This window comes from Talpa occidentalis, unplaced genomic scaffold (assembly GCF_014898055.3).
Source record: "Talpa occidentalis isolate TD23 unplaced genomic scaffold, MPIMG_talOcc4v2.1 talOcc4.16, whole genome shotgun sequence".
NCBI lineage: Eukaryota > Metazoa > Chordata > Mammalia > Eulipotyphla > Talpidae > Talpa > Talpa occidentalis.
Window position 1 is genome coordinate 12718299 of NW_023601653.1, and position 14175 is coordinate 12732473.

General features: G+C 34.1%; 2 protein-coding genes across 4 annotated transcripts in view; one reads left to right on the forward strand and one right to left on the reverse strand.

Moving 5' to 3' along the window:
* PMCH (pro-melanin concentrating hormone) overlaps positions 1–8604 on the forward strand; it is a 34871-nt gene extending 26267 nt beyond the window's left edge. The window contains exons 2-3 of the mRNA XM_037515179.1: positions 7865–8052; positions 8398–8604. Coding sequence (XP_037371076.1) covers positions 7865–8052; positions 8398–8604 — 395 coding nt within the window. The remainder of the gene's footprint in view (positions 1–7864; positions 8053–8397) is intronic.
* Positions 7823–14175, reverse strand: part of PARPBP (PARP1 binding protein) — a 43641-nt gene continuing 37288 nt past the window's right edge. For 2 of the 3 annotated variants that reach the window (XM_037513768.1, XM_037513767.2), the window contains exons 10-11: positions 10438–10573; positions 7823–9652 (exon numbers count right to left, since the gene is read on the reverse strand). In XM_037513768.1, coding sequence (XP_037369665.1) covers positions 9309–9652; positions 10438–10573 — 480 coding nt within the window. In that variant the 3' untranslated portion in view covers positions 7823–9308. Of the gene's footprint in view, positions 9653–10437; positions 10574–14175 lie in introns of those variants that run through there. The other variant, XM_037513769.2, reaches the window with a different exon arrangement.

Sequence of the window (14175 nt, forward strand, 5' to 3'; positions counted from 1 at the left end):
CAGCCTTGAGAGTACAAACAAAATTCCTAACATGTGCAACAATGAAGAGTCAACACAATATTTACCATAAAGGTGAAGAAACCTGAAATTATGAATCAATGTATACAATATAACAATCCCTTTTGGTAACCCAATGTTGAGAGTTATCATCAGATTGTTATTTTGGAAACCAGCTATCAGATGACTTCAAAATTGCTAAGAATCAAAACAATATCCAGAAATCATCTTTGCAAGACAAATGAAAAATCCTACCACAGCTTAGTCTCAACAAGTTCATGTAACTCTTGATATTGCTTAAACCTTTATTTGTGGCATTACGGTTTTAAAGCAATTCTCAAAATATTTGTCTAAACTCTAAAAATTGGTGATAATTCACTTGAATGGGTTCTTCATTGGGCTCTGTAAACAATTTTATTAATCCTGATTATATGACACTAAAAACAACACATCATCCAGTAATGAGGCTCAGAAACAGCCAGATCACTAACTTCCATAGACAGAGATGAATTCAAATATTTACACAGTTAACGGAAAAGAGTGAAAATTTCAAGACAGGCCCATTATTCAAATATACATTATAGAAATATAAATATTTCAATCAACCTGCATTTAGCAGTTGCAACAACGGGACACAAAACTCAAGGGTACCAATATTCCTACCTACCTCGCCTCCTTAGTCACTGGACTAATTCCATTAGCCCATGACTAATTCTCCCTGTATCTTCCACCAACCATACCACAAACCCACTGCCCTGTGCATGGTGAGAAGATATCTTATGCATCTCTATTACTGGAGTAAAACTGAAGAACTGTACCACCTCCTCAACTCTGAACGGGGTCCCACATTCATTAAGAATCTCTAAGCACTCCCTACACTTCTGGGTTATATAACCTTGAATCTCTCCTCTGATCCCACAAAGACAGACTCAACTTGATTTTCCCCAGAAAGACTGGAGTCAACTCAACAACCAGATTCAAACTCTTTCAGAAGGATAATCACCCAATTCCACTGCTGAGTTATGAGTCGCCTAAATGTCCACTAGAAGTTCTATTTCCTTACCAACTAATTATACCCCTTTTAAGGAAGTACTAGGACAAACTCTCAGGCCAGTCAACCCATCATGCCATAAGTCCTGTTGTCCTTCTGGCCTACCCAAATATCATCTCTCTCCCAAACTTCCATTTTCAAACAGCTCTGTGCGCCTTCACACCACTCTCCTATCTTTGTATTGCCTTTTGGGTAATAAAATACCTTTATAGGTTTGATATGTCCCAGGAGTCAGAGAATTTACTTGGATCCAGGAGAAGGTAAAGTAGTTGCATGCAAACTTGACAGCTGTCAACCAGATCAGTCAGCAGATAAGCAACATCAATAATGAGCTACAAAATGGCTGCTGCTTCACTTCCACCCTACAAGTCTCACTTAAGAACATCTCTTATGGCCCATTACAATAGAAACACAGATTTATAAAAGGAATTTTTGGAATACACAGTTCAAAATAAGTAAATTTGATAAATTACATTATAGAAACTCTTTTTTAAATATTTTCTGATAGAGTGGTATTATTGTTTGGAAGAATTTATCAATGAAGCTATTTGAGCCTAAGGTTTTCTTTGTAACAAAGATTTTTAATTTGTGGATTTAATTTAATATAGGACTACTGGATTTACTATTTCTTTATATGCTAGTCACATATATATATATATATATATATTTTTTTTTTCCCCCCCCTATAGCATTTGTCTTTCTCAGGGATCAGCTAATTATGACCTTCCAATATATTTATTTCTAAAAAAAAAAGTTTTATTGGGAAACTGTCATATCTAATTATTATATACTGTGCATGACTGCTTTTGTGCCAGAGTTGAGTTAGATGGAATTGTATGGTCCACAAAACCTAAAATACTTACAATATGGCTTTTCATGTGGACCTGAGATAAAAATCAATAATTAGGTCAAGGAGCAAATTAGATAGTCCCAAAATAAATAATGTACTTTCTGCCATTTAATTCTTGACAAAGGTACCAAAGCAACACAAATGGGAGAAGGGAAATCTTTTCAACAGATGGTGCCTAGACAGTGGCATACCCCTGTGAAAAAAAAGGAACTTAAGGCTGACCTCACACTCACGCCATACACAAAACCCAACTCTGAAGTGGCCCATAGACCTAGAAGTGAAAGTTAAAACCATAGGCTTTTTTTAAAGGAAGCATAGAGGGCTATCTTCATGTCTTAGAGGGACGCAAAGGTTTCTTAAAACATAGAAAACAGTAACAAATAATGAAAGAATGATAAATCCTTAAAGCTTTACCAAAATCAAAAAGTTCTGTTCATCAAAACATTAAGTTAGAAAATGAATAGCTTGGAGGTAACTGAGAAATCATTAAAGTTAGAAAAGGGAATGTCCAAAGCAAAGGACATCTCATTAGGAGAAGAGAACTTATGCGTGTCTCCAATGTCTGACCACTGAGTAACTAGAATTTGCAACTTACATAAATCACCCTGAACATACCAGTATCCTGACCCCCCAGAATTGGGAATTTGGAGAGACTGGTACCAAGTCTTCTCAAAAAGACTGACAAATGCTATCTAAATTTGGTCTCAAAGAGGACAATCTATCAGTGCCTTAATATGCAAACATTCTGGCCTCCCTGGTGGTACAGGTTGTTGAGCACCACACTGTGAAGCTTCCCGCAGCCTCTGCAGTGCCAGTTCCATCCCTGCTGGCCTTGGAGCAACCCACATGGCGAGCAGACCTCTCCTGTCTCGCCCACTATTCCCCTCAGCAGTGTATTTCGTCGGTCTGCCTGTTCTGTTCCCCACTCTGTCTCTGGTGGGTCCTCTCACCCTCCCACGCTTATGGCCTGTACCCCAGTTCTTGTATAAATAAAATAAACCTTTTTTTTTTTTTTTGGCCAGCGGCCGGGGAACGAACCGGTGCTGCAGAGGCTGCGGGCAGCCTCACAGCCCAGCGCTCAACAACTGCGCCACCAGGGGAGGCCCTAAATAAAATAAATCTTAAAAAAAAAAAAAAAAAAAATGCAAACATTCTAGGCCTCCCTGGTGGCACAGGGAGTTAAGAGTCAACCTGTGAGGCTATCCACAGCCACTGCAGCATGAGTTCAGTCCCTGGGCAGGGAGCTACCCACATGGCGCAGCAGACCTCTCCTGGCTCACCTGCTGCTCCCCTCAGCAGTATGTTTCAGTCAGTCTGTAAGTTCTGTTGCATGCTCTGGTGGGTCCTCTCACCCCCCACATCTCTGGCCTGTACCCTAGTTCTTGTACGCATTTTGTTTCCCCTATGAAATAATTCTATTAGTTTAGCCATAGGAGGCAGTTCTGCCTATATAAATTTTGTATTTTTCCCCACATTGGAGCATTTACCCTGTCTTGCTAAGGGGTGCTCTCAATTGCAATCCCCTACAGACCTCAAAAAAATCCTTTTATAGGGCCTCCCTGGTGGCACAGGTGGTAGAGCTCAGCACTGTGAAGCTGTCTACAGGCTCTGCAATGTCTGTTCGGTCCCCGCCGGCCGTGGAGATGCCCACATGGCATGGCAAAACTCTCCTGTCTCACCCGCTGCTCCCCTCAGCAGTGTATTTCGGTTGGTCTGCCTGTTCTGTTCCTCGCTCGCTCTCTCATGAATCCTCTCACCCTCCCATACATCTGGCCTGTACCCCGGTTCTTATATAAAAATAAATAAATCTTCAAAAAAAATCCTTTTATATGTGTAGATTTTAAGTTCTGACTCATTGCTGGGTAGTTCTTTAGCAACAGTCATGAGATAGACTGGTAATATATATACACACACATACACACACACACACACAGTATATCAAAGAATTGGTATTCAGGATATATAAATAACTCTTACAATAATAAAAAAAAAAAATCCCTTCCCTGAAAAAGAACAAAAGATTTAAATAGATACTTCATGAAAGGATATAGATGGATAGGTAATAAGCACATGAAAAAGAGTTCAACTTATCAGGGAAGTGAAAATTAAAATTACAATGAGTTTCATCTACCAATATTGCTAAAATTAAAGGAAACTGACTTCCAAATGTTGGTAAGGAAGATGTGGAGCAACAAGGTTCTAACAGTCTTGGTTGAAGTTTAAAATGGTATAACCACTTTGGAAAACAACCTGGCAACTTCTTTAAAAAGTTAAACATATATCTAGCCTATGACCCAGCAATTCCCAAGATAAATAAAAACACCAGTCCACAAAGACTTGTATAAAATGTTCATAGAAGCTTATTCATAACAAAAAAAACCTGGCTACAACTTAAGAGTCCATCAACAGAAGAATGAGAACTAACTGTGGCATTTTCATACAACAGTAATAAATTGCAAGTAGCTACTTAGTCACACAACATGGATGTCAAATCTTGCTAAGTAAAAGAAGTCTTTCATTTGGTGTACCATTGTATGCAATCGTTTGAAATGCATTAAAAGGGTAAAATGGTTAATGGAGGAACTGGAACATAGATTCTAAAACAAGTATATCAAAATATTAATGGTAGAATCTAGGTATAGGTATTTAGGTTGATCACTGTGTAAATTAGTGTGGTGTATAAATTTAACAAGGAATTCTAAGTTTTCTTCTATCTTTTGATAATATAAATGAACAAACTTGGAATTTAGACTCAAAAACTAGCCATTAAGAAACCCAAGGATTTTAGTAAACCAATGACCATTCCCCATTTGATTTGCAATGGATTTACTGGGATTACAAAAGCAAAGATATGTTAACTGATTTGCAAATATATGGTGTTAGTAGTAGCCCTTTAGAAAATGAAGAAATAAACCTTTTGCCTTTCCAAGGTTTTCTGAACCACCCAAGACCTTCTGGCAATAGTTTTTCTTCTTCAAAGTTTCTTTCTACCACTTGGGGACACTTAATTTTCAGCATCAATGGAAAAGAAATCTACTATGCTCCATTGCACATCAGAGTAACCAATGTTTTTTTAAAAAAAAGTTATCATTAAAAATAAATTGGAAACTATCTCCATAATTAAATGGTTATGGGAAACCCTCATAATGTTCAGAGGCAATGACAACTTAAGGAAAATAAAGGAAAACATTAACTTTTCTTAACTGTCAAATGGTTTGAATTTGGTCCCAGTTTGGGGTGAAGATCAGCCAAACTAATTCATCTAGTGGAAATTTAAAACAAAATACATAATTATTAATATTTATTACACTTCCAGAACAGCAGCTAAGGTTAAAAAAAAAAAAAAAAAGATTACTATTCACAAGAACTTACAGATTAAACAGTCACCTCCAACATAGGTTGAAAGCCTGGGAAACAAACCAGGGCACCAGGGCACATCTAACAACATTAAAAAAGATGAAGAAGCTCTAAGAGAAAAGAAGTCAAAGAATTTCAGAGTCATTTATAAATGCACTCTCAAAAAACATCTGCCTAATAAGATTATTTAAATAGTCCCCAAGAGAATCAACTGATAACTATTCCCATCCTTGACAAGATGTATTTATAGAAATCAGAATATTAAATAGTATAAAGAGCTTGAAATATGGTCCCATAACAAGAGAGTTAAAAAGGAAATAATATGTGATACATATAAATTTTAGGTATTGAAGATTCAAATTCCTGACAGTTTTCCAAAGAAGAATTTCCAACAATATGGCAGACTACTTGTATAAAGAACACCTACCTCTCAATAAAAAGTACCTCAAAATACTAGATGAGGACATCTTTTATAAAGTATGTCTGAAATTGAGCTGGTGGTAAATTAAGGGAAACCTTAGGAGGCTATAAAAGAGAAAGTACAGTAATCCACAGGAGTTAACAAGGATTAGAGGCAGCATTTTCTCTGAAAGAGTCTGTGAATTTCTGGTAGCATAGCTCCTGGTTTTAATGATCTATATGTCCTGGGATAGAAGACAAATATATCTCATATCATACACAAAAAACAGATGAATTAAAAATTTAAATATTAAAGTCAAGAAATTTAAACATTAGGAATATATAGAAATATGTTAATGATATCAGGATTGTTAGAGATTTCTAAATAACAATATTCAAAAAGAGAAATAAAAGAAATTTAAACATTAAAATTAAGCAGTCTGAGTCACCAAAACACATCGTAACAGGGTTGAAAGAAAAGTCACAAAGTGAGGGGGAAAATTACAACACATATAACTAAGAAAGAATTAATATCCAGGATATACAGAGAACGCTCATGAAACAGTAAGAAAAAGTCAAACCACCCAATAAGAACAATAGACAAAGATTTTTTTCAAAGGCATTTATATAGGAAGAAAGATAATGGGCTCCTTAATATATGAAAAGACATCCACCCCCCTTGACAGAGAAATACAAATTAAAAGGGCAGTAAGATACTCAAGTGCTAGCTACAATACAGAGCAATGGGAACTCTTATATACTGCTGCGGGGAGCTCAAATTGGTAAATACTATTCTGGAAACACTGTGGTATCAGAGTATGCAAATAATCCATAACCCAGCAATTCCACACCCAGGAATTCACCTAGAAAACTAACGTACATATGTACCATAAGACAAATATTCAAATGCATTTTCACAAAAATACTAATTCAAAGGGAAAACAAGTACTCCTATGTTCATTGCAGCACTATTTATGGTGCCATGGAAACCACCTAGGTACCTAAGAACAGATGAGTGGATTAGGAAGATGTGTGTGTACACACTGGAATACTGCTCAGTGATCAAAAAGATAAAGTTTTGCTATTTGTGGCAACATTATGCTAAGCAAAACAAGTCAGAGGGAGAAAGACAAATACTGGATGGTATCACTTATATGTGGAATATAGAGAAGTCAAACAAAGAGTCAGATAAAGTCAAAATAAGAACCAGCCCTAGAAAGCTATCTATAAAGCCCCAGAGGCCGAGGGAGAGGGACAAGAACAAAGTAGGAAGAGAGCACAATGGACTATGGGTGTACCACTGATGGTAAAGGTGGCTAACAACACCTGAAGGAGAAGATCCTGTACTTCTAAAACACAAGCAATAGTGTAAACCAAGGTTACCTCAGTTAAAAAAAAAAAAATGTATTCTTTTACTTGGTGATTTCACAATGAGAAATAATGTTTAATTAAAAAAATACAACGTACTCATCCAAAATTAATGTTTATGGAGCATATAAATATTCTCATCATGGCCTACTTATTCATTAATAGCTAAATTCATTAATAAATAATATTCTTTTCTAAATCCAAAGATAAAACACACCTGGGAGGCCAATTTTAGATAAAGCACAGAAGACTTTTTGTTAATATTGATAGACACATACTAGAATCATCAAAGACTATGTCAATCATTTATGAAAGAAAATTGAGTTTAAAGATTACTTCAATGTAATCAGGATTAAAAGTAAACAAAACTTTTCTTCTTAATATCCTTGAGTGAAATAACTTTAGCTTCAGTATCTTACTTAATCACAAAATATACAGAAGGAAACAATAAAGATATGGAGAGCCTGACGTCCTGTGGTCTTCCTTAAAAAGAACCCATTTTCAAGAGGCTATAATCTACTCAACAGAAAGCATTCTACCAAGGATCTTAACTCAGATTCTAAGAAAATTCACACTCAAGATAAACAATACACCACTAAAACCAAAACAATGTAGGTATTAGCCGCATACAAAAGATTAGTCATTTCTAAAATGGTAAGACCTTGAAGTACTTTGTATTCAAACTGGAAAGTATATAAAGGCAGGAATCATTTATGAAGCAGCTTGAGAATTTTTCATTTTACACATCCTCGTTTGATTCTATGCCAACATCAAACTAAGAATGGCAAAAATGAGTTTCCCTTTCTATATATTAATACTAACTTTTTCTCTGCTTTCTCAAGGCATTTTACTTTCAGCATCCAAGTCCATAAGAAATTTAGAAGATGACATGGTATTCAATACATTTAGGCTGGGGAAAGCCTTTCAGAAGGTAGATGCTGCAGAAAAATCAGTCATTGCTCCTTCCCTGGAACAATATAGAAATGATGAGACCAGCTTCATGAATGATGAGGAGAACAAAAACTCAAAGGTAAGTGACATTGTGACTTGTCCTTTATTTCAATGGAAATTTAAATGGTTTTAATGAATGTTTTAAAAGTAAAATTAATACTTCACAGAATATGGGCAAATAGTCACAATATACATTAGGATAATTAAATGATTAAATTTCATATATAACAGGCTATTTTTCCATCCTGGACAACATCTCTTTCTCCAAATGGGTTTGTCTCCCCCCAAAATTGTATTCTAAGGTATATTTAGAATAAAAACAGCGCAGAGCATTTTTGAATTGATCAATGAAAGTATTACACAATTGTATCATAGTTCCATTCCCAATAAGACAGTTAAACACAAATCAACCTTTTCTTTACAGAATGCAGGTGCCAAACATAATTTCTTAAATCATGGTCTACCACTGAATCTGGCTATAAAACCTTACCCTGCACTAAAAGGATCTGTAGTTTTTCCAGCTGAAAATGGAGTTCAGAATATTGAATCAACACAAGAAAAGAGAGAAATTGGGGATGAAGAAAACTCAGCTAAATTTCCCATAGGAAGGAGAGATTTTGACAGTGAGTAGTCTTTTAAAATTTAATTCTTCTATCTTAATACCATAAAACAGAACTCTGAGTTTAACTGAATTTGGATCCAATCATAACAAAATCAAATAAGACCATGGTTCAGTTACATTTAATATTAAGTGACCCCTGCCAAAGATGTGGGATTAAAAAGCATTTAATGAGTTATTGCAACTTTAATCACTCAGAATTATATTAAAGCCATCCTTTTATATCTTGCAAATATGTATGATAATAATATTCCTTTAAACAATTTAAACTCTTTTTTCTTATCAGTGCTCAGGTGCATGCTGGGAAGAGTCTATCGACCATGTTGGCAAGTCTGATACCTGCTGGTCCACTACATCTTTCCAGAAGAAAACAAAATCATTTAATTGTCTGTGGGGGAAAAAGCCCTTAATGTTACTATGACTTGTATTATTTTAAAATGTCTGTTCTCAAAAGAAGTAGTATTAAAATATGCCATTAACTTAAATGATATGCTTTACCTGTGCATTAAACTTTGTGAATATTCTGCATAAATACGACTTACTAGTTTTCTTTTTAAACAAAGCCTAACATGCTAACCTTACACATACTCCAGGCCAAAATGATAAAGTATCATAATTTATACTTTGATCTCTTAAAAACTAAGTCTCTTTGGTGAATGGTTTTATTTATATATACATAATATGTATATAAACCTAAAGCACATAAAATGCCAAATTCATAGTCTAAAAAACTGTGTTAACTTTGTCTGGCCAGTTATCAATTTGTTCTTGGCAGAACACTTGTTGCTTTTTGTCACTTTGGCTACTTTGACATCCAATTTATTCTGCAAATTGTTTGATGTCTTAGGTATCGTAGCATTTTTATGTTGAGGTAGTGATTCACATTCATTATCACCCAGAATATTTTCATCATCCAAATCCACCTGTTTCCTTTTTGAGCTTTTATTTCCTGTATGACTACTTGATTTTCTTGCTACTTTTTTATTTTTACTTCTGTCCAGATGAACATTTCCAGAACTTGTTCCAATTGTTGATCTTTCAACAGAGGAATTTACACCATCTGTTACGCAAGATGAAAAAAAGAAAAGGAATTATATAATATATAGTATTACATGTGAGACTTTTACAATAAACTTTTACAATGACTAAAAAAATTCAAAAATTTATGATTTGCACTGAAATGCTATAAATGACATGATTAACAAATACAGCTATAGGGAACTCCCTGGTGGCGCAAGGGGTTAAGATACAACCTTGCTATCCACAGCCACTGCAGCATGAGTTCGATCCCCGGCCAGGAAGATACCCACATGGCACAGCAGACCTCTCCTGACTCGCCCAATGCTCCCCCAGCAGCGTATTTCAGTCAATCTGCCTGTTCTGTTCCCCGTTCTGTCTCTGGTGAATCTGCTCACCCCCCACAGCTGGCCTGTACCCCAGTTCTTACATGCATAAATAAATAAATCTTTTAAAAAACAACAAAAAAAAGACAAATCCAGCTATATTACTACTTTATCACACATTAATGTGCACTTATCACACATGATTTTATAGCTTCTCATCCCTACAAATACTTGCATTACTTGACTGCCTAACATTTAATATTTAAATGCTACAAATTATTTCTTAAATATATTTAGTTAAATCAAATTTATTTCTATACATAAAATTGCATGAAAATATAACTTAAACCCAGGTGAAAAAATAAAAAACACACCCAAGTCTTTAAAAATATAAGCCTTTACATTTCACATTTCACACTCTGTGGAAAAAATTATTTAAGTTAAAATCAATGAGTAGACTAGAATTAAATTGTTATTTAATTGTTCAAATGAAATCACTTACCAGAAAGGTCATTTTCCATGTGAAGAACACGTACACAGTTTGATGTTGAATCAACATAATCCCATTTATCCTTGTTTATCATGAAGTCATCTTTATAGGTACAAGCAAACTGGGATCTAATTAAGGACTGCTTCATCTGGTGATAGGTAGTAAGAAGAAAATAAGCAATTTATTCTCTATTTTTATTTATTTTTTTCATCTAGATAGCAACATACTCTATAGTAATCATGGTATCATAAAAATGTCCCTTAATTAATTGGGAACATCTAACCCTTCAGAGTTTACAAATTCATGTATTGCTATGACTAGTATTTTTGTTCTTTTCAGTTAAGCTTTATGTATACTTTTGATATTTTTGTAACCATTCAGGAAAATCAATTTTAGACTTGTCAGAGGCCTATGCTATTATACATTCTGTGGCTGAGTTACGTTGGAAAATAAGTTTTACTAGAAGCTTAAAAATAATATACATGATATACGTAGCCATAAAAAAACACAAATTTGTCATTCTATGAGTTACATAGTACTTCTGTTAGGGAAAAACAGCATATAGAATTCAAGAAATTGAAGAAGGGAGAAACGCTAAAACAAAAAAGAGAAATAAGGGGTGAAAGATACGAAAATAGAAAAGTAATAGAGAAATAAGCTGAAAGATAAGGTGGTAACTGAAAGACATTTTGTGATTCAAACCTTGAATATTTAGAAAAATAAACATTGTTCAAAGGTTTCATTTTAGGAAGATCTAACCAAATGATTTAATAGTAAAAAATTCAGAATATACTCTTGTCTTTATCTTTAAACATCATAATTAGGAGAAAATCAGAATGCTTTCAATTCTTAACCACTGAATAGGATGACAAGAAGGTAGCTTTGAATATGGATTCTGTAAGCATAGAATCAGTGGCTGTTTTATGTTTTAGGGACAGATATTAATTTCAGAACAAAGTAATTTATATAGATAATACAAATTCAAAAATTACACCTGGTTAGTAATGTATAACTACTTCCCATTCAAGTATAATGGGAAAATTTTGCTAAGTAATTAGAAATCATCCCAAATCTTTTTTAAGAAATGTAAGTTTAAATTTCAAATACATGATTAAGTAAAAAGGACTTTGAAAATTTTAAAATTTAACACTTTAAAGTATACTACATTATAGTGGACATTATTTACAGAGTATATGATATAGATCATAAAGTCTAAGACAGCACAAAGTTATATATAAAGTAGATATATGTCCTGTTATGTATCCAGAGGGCACTACATTAACACACTCAGATAAACATAATGGCTATGGAATAGTAGTGAATCCACTGACTATGGTGAAAAATTAAAATAGTCTCCACACTATCTGCTTCATGAAAGCAAATTTTCTCAAAATGACAAATTCTGTATTTTTCTGACTAGTAGAATCTATAAGAGCCTCCAGTTTCCAGATCTCTAAAACTTACGTTTAATTTGTTAGAATGAAACATTAGACAACTGGAGTTTGCTAACTTCCATTTTAAGCATAAAAATATTAAAATTGAAAAAAGTGAGAATGCAAACATTAAAAACTATTTTTTAAAAAAAGTGAGTAGGCTTGACAATGTCTAGAATCAGAACATATTATCTTTATGTATCTATATGAACACCACTATTATACAGTGAAGTCTTAAGATTTTTAACTAGCTCTTCCAAGACTTTCAGTAATTCCATAAATAGAGTTAAAGCAAATAATAAAGCTATTTCTATACATTTTGTTAACCAAGTGAACTTTACATTGTAGTACATGACATCATTACTATAACATTATCCATGAATTTTTATTTCCATCTGCAAAACTAGTATTAGCTGTTGACATTATCTTTTCACGTGTTTCTTTCACTTCACCAGCTGTAGTTGATAGAGAATTATAGACACATTGCTTATAAAGAGTTTGGTAGGCAAATGGATGCTAAATAGCTAGTTAAGATCACATTTATTATACCCAGAAAGCACTGGCACTTAGGGGACTTCAGCCTCCGAGCACAATCATCAGCACTACCCATAAAATACTCTACGTAAGAATACCATAAATACATTATTTAGTTCAGACAACTGCTGTTTTCTCAAATTTCCTTGGAAAGTTGTACTATCTTAATTTCTAACATACATACAAGTAAAACTCTTCGTTATATAAAGTCACAAAGTAAGTGCCACAGCCTTCTTTTTGAGGACACTTTCTCTCTCTAGGCCTACAGAGAAATTGTTGAGCCCTTAGTGACAGCAGGGAAATTAGAGAAAATTAGAGTCACAGGCCATGGATACTTAAAAACTAAGAATGGGTTCAAGTGTGAAAGGAAAAGAGTTAAAACCATTTATTTACTATAAAAATATTATTATAAACATATAATACATAAGCAAGAACTACACTGTCCTGTGGAGATACTGGATACTGTGGGATACTTATGTCCAAAAGAAGTAAAACTGAGAGTAATTACACTGAGGGTCTTTCTTTCTTTTTATAAGATGTTATACATGAGCTTTCTTTTCCCTGTGCTTTACAAAAATCTCTTTTTAATCACTTACTAAGTCCCAACTATGTTACAGGCACACACCATACCAAGGAAATCAGTAGTGTGGCTTCTCTACTCACAAAAATATTTTATTTATAAAATTTGCTGTTGACACATAGTTGGGAGAAATATTCAATAAACTGGACAACAGAATCAAGAGTGAAAAAATTTCAGAAGGCTAGCCATTCAGTTGAAAATATTAAGATGAAAATGAATGAAGAGTAACAAAGTCCCACAATCAAGTTCAAAATATCAAATACAGATGTACAGGATGAGGAGACCTTACTTAAAAATAACTTTTCGAAAGACCAAGCAAGTTTCACTGATCATGATCTTGATGGGAGCCTACAATGTGATGTTCAGTAAAGAAATCAGCACAAAAAAGCCAAGATGATGTGATGTGAAAGGGACCAAATCTATTGCCAAAATAGTGGCATCAAATACTGGCTCTCTCCCTTACTAATCAGATGATCCTGGATATAAATCTCTCTCTTATCTATGGAGTAATGTCTTCCTCACAGTACTGTCAAGTTTAAATGAAGCTAAAAATATGAAAGGGCCACATAAGCTCTAGAGATCTGTGTTAATTGCATGCAGTGGTTAATGTAACAACATATAAAGAGAGTATTCCTATAGAGTAAGAAACCTGCTGAATTTGATTTCTAAGGACCAGGCCAATTCTAGAAAGACTCTAGTAATATAACTCAAAAAATGAATTTACAATCAGCTCCTTCATTTTAGTTATTAAAACAATGCAAGCTACACTGGTTTGTATTTATAACTTAAAAGAGATGGCTTTTCCTTTGTTCATAAAAGTTGGGACTTTTTGCACAAGATAAGTGCCTACATAGAATTGAGATTACTTCCTGTTGCAAATCTTCCAAATCTCTCTGTGTATTTGATTTGGAATCACAAATAAGCCAAACAATTCCCTCTTGAAAGTGCTTTTGAAGTACTAAACAACTAAGAATAATGTCCAGATTCATACATGGCTGCTAAAATCATTTTAAAAGTTCAAGTCACATGAGAAAAGGATTGAAAGTTTTCCTTTGTAGAGTGATTTCTCCCCCTTTGGAAAGATTTCTATCCACAGTAAAATTGCAATGAACTTCAAACTTGCCAAGAATTGGAAAAGTCCTTTTGCCACAAGCTCTTTTTAAATTAAAATTATTAGTAGATTCCCAGTTTGAGGAAAATAAT